Source organism: Equus caballus, chromosome 23 (assembly GCF_041296265.1).
Source record: "Equus caballus isolate H_3958 breed thoroughbred chromosome 23, TB-T2T, whole genome shotgun sequence".
NCBI classification, from domain to species: Eukaryota; Metazoa; Chordata; class Mammalia; order Perissodactyla; family Equidae; genus Equus; species Equus caballus.
The window spans coordinates 28,380,117-28,395,698 of NC_091706.1; the positions used below are offsets into that span (position 1 = coordinate 28,380,117).

General features: G+C 43.5%; 1 protein-coding gene across 3 annotated transcripts in view; it reads right to left on the bottom strand.

The window, feature by feature from the left end:
• PCSK5 (proprotein convertase subtilisin/kexin type 5) overlaps window positions 1-15,582 on the bottom strand; it is a 436,446-nt gene that overhangs the window by 113,248 nt on the left and 307,616 nt on the right. For all 3 annotated transcript variants that reach the window (XM_005604948.4, XM_014735411.3, XM_070248444.1), the window contains exon 21: window positions 744-846. In XM_005604948.4, coding sequence (XP_005605005.1) covers window positions 744-846 — 103 coding nt within the window. The remainder of the gene's footprint in view (window positions 1-743; window positions 847-15,582) is intronic.

Below are 15,582 nucleotides of genomic sequence, written 5' to 3' on the forward strand. Positions count from 1 at the left end.
ACTGTCAGTCAACAAACACTAAGTGCTAGAATCAGAGGAATGTTGACTGAAAATACATCACGTTCCCAACTCTCGTCATTAGAAATTCCTGGTATATTAGCAGAGATGCTCACCCCATTCGGATACTTGCTATTCCCTCATTCATTCAGCTATCAAACATTTATTGAGTGCCTACTATTTTCCTAGTACTGGGATAGGTAATGGAGATACAAAGATGAGTACTTCAACGGGCTTACAGCATAACAAAGAGAGATTTGTAAATGAACATCTTACAATGTCACAGGTGCTCCTATGGAAGTTTATATAGAGCACAGGGGAACACGAAGAGGGAAGGGTAATTCCACTGGGAAGAGGTCAAAGATGCCTTCATAGAACAGTTCACCCTTGAACTAACTCTGGAAATATGAGTAACTATTTTGTCAGCAGATGGAGATGACGGTTGAGGGATGCGTGTGCAGAAAGGGATGAGATTCCAGCCATCAAAGTCGCTACCATCTTCATAGATGAGAAAGCCTTTCTAGTGTCTTGGGAACTGATTCTTGCAGCGGGTACTGGACATCATGGAGAGAAAATGCTACAGAGCTGGGCTGTGGCCACACCATGGAGGGTTTCTGTGTCTCAGGAAGAAGTTTGATTCTTTTTCCTGCAGACCCAAGGGGTGCCTCTAAGGCGGTAAGCACCTCCTCTCTCCATCCTGCAACCCATGAGCTCCCAACCCCAGGAGATACTGAGAGGCCACTCACCTTGTGACAGGGCAGCCAGTGCAGTCTTCCTGGGTTGGCCCCCAGCACTTGGCACAGGAGGCGTCACAGATCTGGCAGTGGCCATGCTCGTCAATGTATTCTCCTAGGGAACAAAATATAGCTGTTTATCTCATTTCTACATGGCAATGCTGCCTGCGCTGTCAGTCTGAGAGCAGCCAGATCTCTCTGTGGCTGCTTAAAAGGAATGGAGACAACACAGAGAGAAGAGACCTTGAATGGCTTCCGTTGCCAGTCTTGAATCCTGACCTTATAATAACAACTACTCCTCTCCCAGGGGTCCCAGAAGTTGGAACCTCAAAAAGTTGTGAGGCAATGACATAATTATGGATTTAGTCAACATGTGCTACAGATTTTATAAGTAGAAAGACGCCAAGGAGAGCTTCCCACAGGGCCCCTTTCCTAAGCTCCTACTGACTTTCCTGTTAAAGGCTGCGGGCTCTTGGCCCTCAGAGACCCCAGGTATAGCCTTGGTTCAAGTCAAACAAAAAGCAGGACCCACCCAGATCTTGTCCCACCACTCTGGGGGATGGTGGTTACTAGTCAAGAGTGGTTGAAGCTTGGCTGACATTTGACAAACGTGAGCTGCATCTCCCCATGAAAGAGTAACAATGAAGAGATAGCCAGAGAATTCTTCATTTAATTGGAAAGTTTATCTTTCCCAAGGAAAAACACATATGAGACTTTTCCACAGAAGTTAGTCCAGCTCCGCAAACTTCTTGTGAACATTTAAGAAGTTACTCCAACAGCAAAGGTGATGGAGAGAGGCCAACCTCATTGAAGGTGATAATCCAATGATGGGTCCCTACTCATGGAATTCAACCCACTACTCACATTACACTCATCCTCTCCTCCCTTTGTCTTAGAAGAAACTGACAAGTTTCTTCAGTTTCATACAAACAGCTATTTTGTTTGGTTTGGAAACTGCTCAGAAAATATAGTTTCAGATTTCAGCAGAGTCACAGCCTTCACCTGCCCGCTACCCCACACCTAACTTTCGCAGCCCTGAAAGCATGTCTCAACATTGTCAATCTGAGATCCAGCCACAGTGGTAAGGTAGCAGTTACTTGCCCATGGTTTAATCAAGCGGTCTTACTGAGGTCTAAGATTCACTGCCTGATTTATTGTAGTTGTACTGAAAAAAGCCCTGGAAGCATAGACTTGATTGGTGAGAAATGGAGGAAGTCCACCCCTCTGGCTTTTCCCATAGTTTACTGAACAAGTGCAGTTGAATAAGGTCAACCTTATATTTGTAAATCTTCCACTTGCTAGCAGTAAACCACAAAAATGAAAATGAAGAGGCAGCTAGAGTTTGTCCTTACATAGCAGAAAAAGCCTTTCATGTATGTAGAGTTATTCTATTAGTTTTGTTAACTAAAGGGGGAAAGTACATGTTAGAGCAATGCGCATATCTAACAGTGGCACACCCCACACATCCTAGACTCTGCTCTTCCGCGTCTTCCAATTGTTGCCAAGGTAGAGTGTGGACCAGGAATCTGATACGTAACTTTTAGAATAAGATTGTGGTTCTTAGCTCAGGAGCGACTCCCAGGAGCCCTAGACTCAAAAGAGTGAGTAACCAGCAGGGGCAAAGAATGCAAATGTGCAAGTTGTTCCTGCACAAGATGCAGCCCAGATGGTCAAGTGGAGGCAGAAATCAGCCCGTGTTCATCTCACTAAGCCATGCACTCTGGTGTTAGCTGCCTCTGACTCTGTAGGGGGCGCCGTTTACTAATTCACAGAAAGATGTTAGACAGTAGTTGCATTCTTGGCCATCAGCAGTGCCAAGGCAGAGAAAGGCTGAGACTTCTGTCTAGTAGGAGTGCTGATTTTAGGTTGGGATTGTCTCGCTCAATATAGGCATCATATTTATGCAGACTTCTTTTTATTTATTCGAGCTCTCCCATTCTGCCTCTTAATTATTGCCCTTGCTGTAATGTCTTCCACTTTTGCCATAGGAGGCACAGCCAGTTGAGCAGTATGATTATCAGGCCAGGCACCGGCAAGATAAAGAGCAGAAGATCCAGGGAAGACCTGGTAGGAAGATGATAGCTATGTATCTTTCAAAAAGATGTGCGCTGAGTGGAACAGGAATGGGAGAGGCTCACAGAAACTTCTAAACCCAAAGAAAGGGTATTCCAGAGAAATGTAGGATGCTAGAGAGCACAACTTATTCATTCACTCATTCCATGGGTATTTTTTGAACATCTACGTACCAGGTACAAGGTAAGATGTAGAGATATACAAATTAAAAACGTCCTACTCTTGGGTTCTCAAAGATTTTTGAGAAGGTGATTTATAAAGTGATAGTTGTAATTGAAATGCTGCGGGGTGCCTTTGACTTCCTCAGACAGTCTAGATTAAAGTTTAAAACAGAAATGTGAGGACATACACAGGACTCTGGTAGACCTAGAAGCAAAGACTATTACCTTGCCTTGGCATCTGTGCCTATAGGAACTGACGCAGTGGTTTGGTTCTCCCATCTCCTGATATCCATCCACCTTAGTCTCCGTGATGTATTAGAATCAATGCAAGGGTAGGATTTTAAACTAAATACACCTTGCTCAGCTACTTAGATGGTTCCGAGAGTTATACCATGTCCACACTCAGATCTGCTTTGTGAGTACAGATGATACATGGCTAGAGCAAGCAAGGGTTATTCAGATACTACTATGTACATTTTAAATTCTCTGTATCTCTTGTGTGCCTCCTCATTGGCTACCATAGGCCAGTAGGTGGCACTGATACCTTGGCCTTCATCTGCTCAACTATAATGGCCTCTATTCCCACCCACAAAATGCCATCTTGGATATAGTCATCACTAGGAATTGCCTCATCGCCAAGATTTCAAATACGCCCTCCAAATACAATCTCCTTATGCCCTCCTACGAGTCTACCTCACGCCAGGTGGCGCCCTAGGCTGCTTGGTCACCCTTTCATGCATCTGTCTAGCTTCCTCTTGCATTCTTCACTTAGGCTAGGCCCAACCTTCCCAAGACCTAAGTTCCACCCCTTCTACCTAATTTTCTGATCAGATACTGAGTTTCCCCAGCATCCTTTTTCTCAGTGTCAAAATTCCTCTCTGTCTTCTTGACTTTTCGCTCGTCTTCTGTCTCTGAGAAAGGAACCTCTCTTCCTGGCCGTTGTCAACTCTCCAACTAATGCTCTTAATCTTTCCTTAGGATATTTCTCCACCAGTCTCTCTGGCTTCAATCTTTTCTTGACATCTCCCATCATCCTCTGATCTACAAATTTCTCCCCAACCGAAAACCTTCCCGAGCATTTTTCTTCCCTGATAAGTGATTCTTAAAACATGTTTCTCCCTCCTAACATTTGGAAACAAAATGGAGAAAACCTCATAACCTTGGAGCTTATGTAAGAGAGTCGGCATAGGACAGCTTAACTGTGTATCTCTTTCAAGTCTGCACGCCTCTTAACTGTAGAGCAAGCTCTGGCTTTAGAACAGATGAGAATAGAAGGATCCTCCCCGATGTTCATATTTATGTAGATGTCCAATTAGTTACATAAACAACTGCCCCCAGCCCTTGCAGGCACAAGTTTTCCACTACACATCTGAAACCAAAGAAACCAGATTCCAAGGACATAGTGAAGTTGCTTTTTTTTCGGTTGTTGGAGCAGCAAATTCTTGTCATCTGTCTTCATTGCACAATGAAGCTGAATGTTTATGACAGGCGTGATATACAAAATTCTTAGAAAAAATCACTTTTAGCACAGACTTCAGGGGTCAATATTTTGTTCTCCACCTCATTCTACAAGCTCTTCTTTCTGCTGTCTTCAGTCATTATTATCACGTTCAAATTATCTTTCTCCTGTGATCAAAAATGTTTCATTCTCCTTTTAGTTTCTTTCTCATCTCCTCCTATAATAGTTCAAAGGACACTGAGGAAATAGGGGAGGAATAATGTCTCAGCAGTTGAGGACATAGCTTAAAAATGAATACTTGTAGATTTAAAAATTTACAAGTAAGTGGCTTACTCTGCTTGTTCCACCTCTTGATAACATTGCAGAACGTGTTTGTGTCGACAAGTCTGTTATAAACAAACTTTATGACGTCATCCAGAACAGGTAAACCTTTATTACATCATCCACAGCTACTAAACATGGTTGAGACCCACATAATACTATTTTTTACACTTACATGATCAGAAGAGCTTCATTTCTTCTGCAGAAATGCTATGCTTTCTTTTGTACCTTGTAGTATTTCTTTATTGATTAGAGCCAAATTTGTTGTAATATTTAAAAAAATCTATAAACTAAGTGAATTAATATGCACATAAATAGATAGATTATGATGTGAGTTCCAAACAATTTTTAGCAAGGGTGATTAAGAGAAGCAAGGGTGAGTAAGAAAAGATGGGAGGAACATTTGGTGAGACGTTAGCCATATCTGGTTATTTCCGTGAACACCCTTGGGGTACTGAATTATCTGTAGATCTTTGTTTATGTGCCATATCACTCAGATGCCAGGAATCATAGACTCTGACTTTCCTGAATGTCTCTACAACTATAGGTGCCGATCAAACAATACTATCTCTTTGTAAGGATGCCAATACCTAGTTTCCAGCTTAAGATACCACTGTGTGAAGACAGTTTTCAGGAAAAGAAATCCAGATATTTATTACTTTCCACCAACCACAAAAAGTGTTCAGTAACACTTTCAACTAGTTATATACTAATGAAATAATTCTGTTTTTAAGGCCTCATTAAGTGTGAAGTTTTATAGCAAGGCTCAAAGTGTGAGGCCATCAACTGAGATCGCAACATCTTCACTTAAAAGTCCACACAATTATTCATTCTTAAAAAGGAAGGAAATTCTGACACACGCTACAATGTGGATGAACCCTGAAAATGTTATGCTCTTAGAAATAAATCAGTCACAAAAGAACAAATATTGTATGATTCCATTTATATGAGTTACCTGGAATAGTCAAATTCAGTAGGACAGAAAGTAAAATGAAGGTTGCCAGGGGCTGGGGAGAGGGAAAATGGGGAGTCACTGCTTAATGAATAAAGTTTCCTTTGGGGGAGGTGAAAAAGTTCTGGAGATGGGTGGTGGTGATGGTTGCACCACAACGTGAATGTAATTAATGCCATAGAACTGTACACTAATAATGGTTAAAATGGTAAATTTTGTGTTATGTATATTTTGTCACAAAAAAAAACAGCCTACATGATGAGCTTTTGCCCCAGCAGGCCAATACATAATTTTAACCAAAAAACTCAGGATTGTCTGTTTTTGGAGATGGGTCCAAAGAGTACAAACCATCTTAGGGAGCCAGTTTGTTGACCTGAGGCTTGGGAAACCTCCTGTGACGATGGAGATAAATGGATAAAGCTTGTGATAATGGAGATGTCTGGAAGATGGAACGCTGTGTTTTTTCTTTTCATCAGGATCTACAAAGGCAGAATGAATATCAAGCACCTAGAAGGAGAGTTCCGCTTCTACAGCCTAGAGGTTTCTGGGGGCCACCTTCTCTATCTGGTCCTCTCAAAGACTTCCTTTCCTCCCCCACAGGATTTTCTGATTGACAAGACTTATCCTTCCTGGTCCCATTGCTTTTTCATTCTCAGGCTCTGGCATTCATCTGTGTAGTTTATGCAGATATTCTGAAACGCTACTCTGGCACCCCCATGGGTTGGCATCCCTGCCAAAAGGATGGATCGTAAATTGTGGATCCAACACACTTGCAAATGTTTAGCTTCCTTTGGCCTGAATGTTGTTCAACGAGCAAGGAATCAAGAGTTGATCCTTTTAGCTTCCACTGTTGTTTAGTCCCCTCCACAGTCAGGCTGCTAAAACAATGTATCCAAAGTGAATATAGTGGTCATGTAGCAACCGCACAAGCTCCCATTCATTGACACCTACCATATTACAAGTGCTGTTCAATGTAATGTGTAATTCAGACAACAGCCCCTTTTATAATGAGAAACTGAGGGTCAGAGAGATCAAAAAACTTGCATAAATTCATTCAACTAGGTAAGTGACAGCGTTGGGCTATGACCCAGGTGTGTCTGAGCCTACACCCATGCTCTTTCTGCAATATTTCCCTGGTATGGATTCATTTCCCCTTTTGGTGTTCCAAGTAGCTTTGCTATTTATAAAAAGAAAGAACTGAGCACATGCCTCGTCTAAGGCATTTGGTGAGGTAAGGATATCAAAAAGGAATTCACTGTGAAAACAAACGAACTTTGAGCAGTTGTATTGCACAAAGCAGATTTACTCAGTGACTGAATATACCCTCCAAATTTATCTTCCCTGATAAAATGGCCACCATTTATTAAAAGGCACTTCTATTATCGAATTGAGATTTTATAAGTAGTTTGTTTTGTCCACTAGATTAGAAGTTCCTAAGAGGAACTCAAAAATGTTTTTTTGAATGAATAAAATAATTGGTTGGAATTCTGGACAGGGATTTTCTATCTTGCTTAACTGCTGTCTGAAAATAAAATAAACTGACTCGTCAGAGATAGCTTGTAACCAGAATGATAGTAACTTCTCTACGGTCCCTCAATTTACATGAAAATCTAATACAGATGGATTGATTCCTGTATATCTTTTCCTCAATTAAGAGAATCTTGCATTGCTTCTATGTTAGCGAAAAAATCCTAGCTAAAGGATGCTAAAAATAAAAAGGCACTGAACACTGGTTGCAAGACCAGACACAAGGCAAGACAAGAGGCGTGAATGTTATTCTTATCTGTAATTAAACAAAATAGATTGACAAAACCTATTGTTGACTCTGTGGATGAGGAGAATCATGAACACTTTCCAGTAAGCAGGGTGGTAGATGGAAATCCATTTATTGCCCATTTGAGGTGTGTAAAATTTCTCGACATTCTCTTAATTTGGTGGGCGGTCTTTACTATTCTTGTAAATGAGCCTAGAATTTCTACAGGTTCTCTAGTGCACTCAATCCCCCTACTCCTCAGACATAAGATTTTACCCCCCAAAGTTCGCACCATTTGTGGCTACAGAGGGACTGCTGTCATGGGGGAAATTGTACAGTACCTGGTGCGCTCACAGGGAGGGGAGATGTGTGATACCAGCTCATCACAAGGTTGGCATAAGGGAAGCCATAATGTGGAAAAGAAATCATATTGTTACTTTGAATGACCTGGTTAACTAACCCAGCTGGATAGGCACCCTCCAGGAGATATGCATGCTCTGTAGATTATACAGCCCCTCCTAGCTGTGATAAGTTGATAACTTTGTTCTTTTGAGTTCTTTAGGCATGCGATGACCCCTGGGGCAGAGAGTCTATGCTGAGAGACATCATCAATGACAACGGAAAGATCTGGGTATAGGGTGTTGCTCTGGTCGCTGATGTATTTCCAGTAAAACAAAAGATTATTAGGAACTAGGACCAGATGTCTGCCTTCACCCAGAGATCAGATGCCTTCCCCACCCGCAGACCAGCCTCCTATATAACGGGCCTGTAGTCTTTGTTCTGTAAGATGGTTCTTTCAGACGTTGGCCAGCCATCTTCTCCCTTGCTAAAAAGCTATAATAAAACCCTTTCTCTCCTACTACCTTGCCTCTTGACTATTGCCTTGTCTCGCGGCAGGCAGACGACCTTCCTTGGGCTGTAGCATGTGGGGCTCAATACATGATGACAGAAGTAAGTGACCATAATTTGAGAGAATAACTCACTTACCTTTTAGAAAACATCACTGATTACCTGAGGCAGGTCACACTTGGGAGACACTGACAAAGGGAATGACTTGAAAAGACAGAGCTTGCATGCGAGAAGAGATTTTCACATGTTGAGGAATATGGGGTAACTTTTTGGGTTCAAAACTGATTTGACTTGAACTAAAAAGCCAGACTTATGGCCTATCAAACATACATTGTCCATCTGCTTCACCATTAGAGTAAAGCCTGCACTCTTAAGAATGCATACTTGCCTTCCTACGCCCTATTGGTAAAGTCGTATTGGTAATGCTGGATTAGTCCCTTTCCTAACATCACGGTCATATTGACCTGCTAATTTGCAACTAAATATCTCTTTGAAACCTTGATGAATATGTATCCTGGGTGTGTTTAATGTATGTTCTTTGTTCTAAAAAGATATAAGACTGTATTGAAAACCATGCTTCTCTGAAACGTTTTCTAAGGCCTTCCCAGGTTATAATCCTCACTCTGGCTCAAGTAAAACTCATTGTATTTCTCTTATCTGTGGGAGGGTATTGGTTATTTTGCATCGAGACATGTGCACCCCTGAGTGAGTGTGGTGCTATCAGGCCCTAAAAGCTGTATCACTTCCTTTCACTTTGGAGGTGATGCAGATGGCTGGTGGAACTACCGGGAGTCTGGCTCACCGAGACTTCCTGACACTTTTGAACTAAACAAGGGTCCTTGTACGTGGATGGGTTAAAGCCCAAAGTCCTTCCCAAGTTGCCTGAAACAATCTAACTGTTCCCTGTGATGGTGTAAGACCTGGAACACAGGCACCAGGATGAGGCTTGTTATCATCCTCTTTCATTTCTGTGGTGACCAAAAGAACCTCCCTCACCACTTTTTGTAGCTTATTCTTAAGCCCTTCCAAGTATCCCTACTGTCACTTCCCCCACTCCAGTGCCCCATGGGAGGGAACATCCTCAAATGCCCCTCCCTCTCTTCCTCTGCATCAACACACCGAAAGTGCTGACCTCACCTTTCCTCTCCCACACTCCCTCAGTCTTTCCTCAAGCCCTGCCTGCTGGTGCTAAAACACTGCAGCCTAGTTGCCAATTAAGAGAAAAGAGAAGCTCCTGGAAAGAGAAGGAAGTTGCATTCCAAAGCCTAGGGCTCCATCTGCACTGTAGCCGGTAATTGACAATTTAGTCTTTCATGGGGTCATCACTAACACTGCTCGTCCACAGGCGGTAAACACTGTCTTCTAAGAGATCTGCTGGTTTGTCTAGTGACAGGTCTGAATGGAGATGGCACCCAGAATACTGCAGTCCCTTAGTGACTGGGGAAGTATCTGATTAGTCAAGTTGCCATATGTTTTATTGGTAGTGACTAAATTGTGCTTTTTAAAGAGTCTGAGTGTGGAAATAAAGAAGGGAATCAAAGTTTGCCGTGTGCCTACTGCACACCAGCGTAGTAGGGAGCACTGGGTAGGGTAAACGCATACATTTTGGAGTCATCTCCACCTGGGTTTCATTTGAGCTTCCTTCTCCAGCTGTCTGATATTAATCAAATCACATACTTCTTTGACATTCTTCTTCTGTGTATTGTGCATAATATTCGCTTTCCCGTAGAATGTGGTGGGGATCAAGTGAGAGAACAGACCTAAAGCTCCTACCATAGTGGATGACAGAATGTTAGTTATAATTATCAGGTAATTATATATTGAATATGTTATTTCCTCAAACCTCCAATTAATAATGTAGGGTAGGGGCTATCAACTTCGTTTGACCAGATAAAAGAACTTAAGCATCAAAATGTTAACTCACTGAACATCATTCAAACCCTGGTCTGATTGGATCCCAAATTGTGATTTTTCTACCACCTTGAGGGGACTTAAAGAATGTATTGGCTGCGTATGTCGGTGGCAATGAGGCAACTGAAATTAATGACCCCATGGACAGAGAACAATGACCTCTCAAAGCACGTCAGCTGCAAGATGCAACCTACCAAGGTCATCTGTATAATTAGCAACCCTTTGGAGCCAGCCTCCCTGGACTAGAGCCAAGGAGCTTTTCCACACACTTTGCCATAGAAATGCCATAGCCATGGCCGTTCCCTTCTCAGGCTGCTGAGGTCAAAGTTTGTCAGAAATAGGTGAATGTGAGACAGGGCACATAAGCCTTCTTTCCAGCAAAGTTTCACCCAGTCAGGTTCAGAATGTGATTCTTTCTAATTTTTTTTTGCAGGGAAAGATTTGCCCTGAGCTAACATCTGTTGCCAATCTTCCTTTTTTTTTTCCTCCCCAGAGCCCCAGTACCTGGTTGTATATCCCAGTTGTAAGTCCTCCAGGTTCTTTTGTGTGAGCCACCACCACAGTATGGCTACTGACAGCTAGGTAGGAAACGAACTGGGAAATGAACCTGGGTCACCAAAGCAGTGAGAGCACCGAACTTTACCCACTAGGCCCTCAGGGCTGGCTCCAGAATGTGAGACTCTTGGCCCCACTGTGGAGTGGGCCCTACGCTTTGACCACTGGCTTCTCCTTTAGGTCCTGGGATGGACTTTGCTTCCTTACTTGGCAGGTGTCAGGACCAGTTGCCATTTCCTCTCTGTCTCAGTCAGGGTGGGACACATAAACAGATGAAAATGAACATGGGGGCAGTGTTGTGTGTTGTGAGTGCATGTGTTCTGTGTGTAGGGAGGGGAGAGAGTGGGGGAGTTAGCATTGTGAGGCAAGAGGCCTCAGCATCCCTGGGTGTCAGAGAGAGAAAGAGCAGCAGCCTCCTTCTGCACGGTTCGCATCCTATCAGGGCTTTAGACTCTGTCCAGAGTATGGAATCCGGGACTAGAATCTCATCTGGCTCCACCACAGAGAGAATGCCACTCCCCACGTTAAGATTCCGCTCATTCCACTGAGTGCTTAGACGATCATGAGCAGTCCTCTCCCCACTCAGAGAGGGGAGAGGCAGCTACAGGTGAGGCGCATGGATCTGGAACAGGATGTCCTAGATGTGAATCCCAGGGCTACCTTGTGGAGCTGTGTAAACTTGCCCGACTTATGTAACTTCTCTAAGGCTCGGTCAACTCATCTTAAAACAGAAATAATCACAGCTATGTCATAAAATTGTCAGAAGGATTAAATTAGTTAACACATAAAATGTGCTTTAAAAGATACTAGCACACAGTAAATGCTGAATGAACGTTAGCTGTTGCTACTCCAGTGAGCAGAAGCAGGTCCCTTGTACAAGAAGCACAGGAGAGTGAGAAAACTTTCGAGACACTCGGACCTCAATTCCTCAGAGTTGGGGCGGCTTTGAAAAATTTATTTAACCTTTCTTCAGCTTTATAAAATAAGTTAAATTGCCCTAAACTTTGTAGTTCTCTGTTCTTTTCCTACCTATTATCAGGCAATGTCTTTTGTATACTGAGGTTAATTTAGAAATGTGTGGTTAATATAAACAAAATATCTAGAAAAGATTTCCCTTCTCCACAACTGTTCAGGGGCCCCTTAGAAGAACGGACACCAATTTTATTAACTATTTTATTAACTTTTAACAACTCAACAGGCATGGTCCTGTTTGATTGGCACCAAAGTGTAGTCAGTTCTGTTCAGGAAAATGGCATCCCTCTGCCCTTTCACCCTCCACCCTAAATCCACGATTCTAGAACTATTAACTCGCTGAACAACTGTGGGCACACCAAACCAATATTTGACAGAAAGGCAGGTCAGCTATTCCTCTACTGACCAATATCACCCCTCTTGTTGCCTTATGAGGGATAATATAAAATTACTTGTGACTTGAGCTGGTCTTCCCTCAGCTCTTAACAGAGGAATGGTTATGAGTTAATTTCCACAACCTCAATATAAATTCTAGGAACGTCTCTTAGACGTTAGTAATATCGTGAGAGGATTCTGGCCCCATCACAACATTCCTGAATGGTATGACTCAATGTGCTTTTGTCTTACCTTGTACCTAATACCTCAATATCTTCTTTAGGGGCCCTACATGCATCCTTCAACCCTGACTGTGCCATAGAGAGGCTGAGTCTGTGGTGAAATTGCAGCCTCTGTGTCCCTCCACCATCTAGACCTGAGAACTTGCCTCCCAACCTAGTCATACAGAGAAGTCAAGTAAAGGACAGAGGAGGATTTGGCAAAAACCTCTGCATTCACCGGAGACAAACATTATAGCTCTAGAAATCTACAGGAGCCTTGAGAACAATTCAGTTTCTCTGGGAGAAGAGCCAACTTGGCTGGAAGACATGCAAGTCAGTATTTGAGATGAGTTCAAAGTCTCCCTTGGGCCTGACCTACACTTTCCATCTCCAGGCCCACCCCAAGAAGGCCCTTGGCATCTCCCTGGGGTTGGGGCGGGGCACTACACCTTCCCACACTAGTTACATCGCAGTCTAAGGGCTCTTCAGCATTATTTCTAGGGAACAGTCAACCAAGCAACAGTCTGGGCCCTGTTTTAGGGGGTCCTGGGACTTCAGAGCACAGACCACGGCTTAGGTCTGCAACCAGCAGCCAGGGAGGCGGGGCTCAGGGTCCAGGACTCCGGAAGCCTGACGCTCCCTGGAAACTCGGTTCTGTGATCCCCACAGACACCGCTGGTGAGTCAGGCTCTCCTCCCCTTCCCAAACTCCCTCAGGCGGCTGACTGACCTGCTTTGACTCCTTTTTGCTTTCAAGGCCGCTCTTGATAGTCATCTTAACCAGATTTTACAGTTTACAAGAGGGCTGATTCCTCTCTGCTGTTCACAGTTTGCCAAAATGGGCAGGGACGGGCTGTGGAAAAGCCGCCTGTGGGCTCGGGGAACTTCAACAGTCTTTTGCCTATGCAATCATCTAGTGTAATTTAGGTTGTATTTTCTAAAGATGAATTTGTAAGAAGCCAACATTTTCTATGGGGTAATAACAAGTGCTTACTACAGTAGCGTGAATGATGGGCATGCAAAACTGCTAAAGGAGGGGCTGGCCCCGTGGCTGAGTGGTTTAAGTGCACACGCTCCGCTGCAGGTGGCCCAGTGTTTCGTTGGTTCGAATCCTGGGCGCGGACATGGCACTGCTCATCGAACCATGCTGAGGCAGCGTCCCACATGCCACAACTAGAAGGACCCACAACGAAGAATATACAACTATGTACTGGGGGGGGGGGGGAGGTTTGGGGAGAAAAAGGAAAAAAATAAAATCTTTAAAACAACAACAACAACAACAAAAACCAAACTGTTAAAGGAGCAGAGACAGGAGAAAGATGGCCTTGTGGTGTTTGGGCATTAGAAGTCCAGGCCTCAGGTCAGAGATAAGGGAACGTTTTCTGGGAAGCTGGGCGCTTTCTCAATGCTTTCACGCTTAATTCTCAGATCCAGTTTATGGAGATGAGCGTTGCTCTCATTTTAAAGATGAGGAAACTGAGGCTCAGAAAATTTAAGCTGTCCAAGTTCACTGAATTAGTGATAATTAGAAGAGCTAGCACAGTGGTGACCATGCATGCCAGGAATTCTCCTGAGAGCTTTACCCATATTAACTTACATAATCCTTACAACAATCACCCTATGGAGGAGAGACGACACTGTGTACTGCTGTTTTTTATCATCCTCACTTTTCTGTAGAGAAAGTTGAGGCAATGAGATATTAAGCGACCTATTTTTTTTTTTTTTGAGGAAGATTAGCCCTGAGCTAACATCTACTGCCAATCCTCCTCTTTTTGCTGAGGAAGACTGGCCCTGAGCTAACATCTGTGCCTATCTTCCTCCACTTGATATGTGGGACGCCTACCACAGCATGGCTTGCCAAGTAGTGCCATGTCTGCACCCGAGATCTGAACCAGCGAACCCCGGGCCACTCAAGCGGAACGTGTGCACTTAACTGCCACGCCACTGGGCTGGCCCTTAAGTGACCTATTAAAATCACCCAACTGATGGCAGAGCTGGGATGTAGGCCCAGGTCAGACTCCAAGCTCTACTCCTTTAACCCAGGTTTTTCTGCATTCTTTTTCCCAGAAAGTAATGGGAATTGGATTTTTATCCCAGGCCCAGCTGATTTCAAATACCACGCCCCCTTCCACTATACTTAAATTCAAATAATTGGTTAATTGCATATGCATGTGTGCATGAGTGTGTATGTGTGTGTGATATGGGGATAAGTTCAAATTATGCAATTCTAGACACCTCAGTTAGGCAGCCTGTAACAATTGCTTCTTAACTATGTTCTGGTGGCTGTGTTGGAAAAAGGCTCAGTATCTATCCTTCATGAGACAGAGAATCAGCTCGCAGAAAATACCAAGAATGTCAGCCAATGTAGAAACAAGTGCTCAAGATCTAATGGTGGCACAGGGCAGCTGGCTCTGATTATACTCCTCCCTGAGGACACAGACATTTCCTGTTCATTTTGGAGTCTCTATGGCCTTCCTCTATGAGTGGAAGACGGGTTCTAGACTCGTTTTGTGTTTTTTGGTATAAATTCATTAAATTTTGTTTGTTGTACTGAAATAAGATTGCCTTGGGTCTGAAAAAAATGGATGTAGCTAGATGGACAAAGGGGAAAGTGGAGAATATTTCAGGAGGAGGGAACAGAGAAAGCAAAGGAGTGGAGGCTAGAATTAAGCATGATGTCTCTGATGCAGGCATATGATTGGTTTGACTGGAGCAGAAACTGAGTTTGGGTAAATGAAAAATGAGTGTGGATAGAGGATGTAGATAGATCATGGAACATCACATAGAGGTGTATCAAATGGGTGTGTTTGGCCAAAGGGAGCCATTGAAGATTTAGGGAGAAAGTCAATGACAGGAACAACTCTGGAGGAAGATCGCTGTGGTCAAAGGAGACTGGATGAGTTGGAAGGGACAGTCCAGGAAGTCATCTGGGAGATGGCTTCAGTCAGACAGGAGTGAGAGAATGGAGCTACTGCAACCAAAATGGTGACGACATGGCAGTCCCCAGAAAACAGTTACAGAATCTCAGGGAGGAATGGATCATAGAGATCATCTCCTCTAGCTGCCTCCTTCTCCTGCACCCCCAGGCATCAGGCTTAATTATCTTAATGATTTTCTAGTCCACTGACTGTCCAGTGTTGGAAAGAAAACTGAAAGGGATGGAGAACTCATTACCTCCTTTCCTCTTTTTAAAAAACTCTATCAGAAACATCTTTGTAGTTGGTAGGCCTCGTAAATTTCATACATTGGT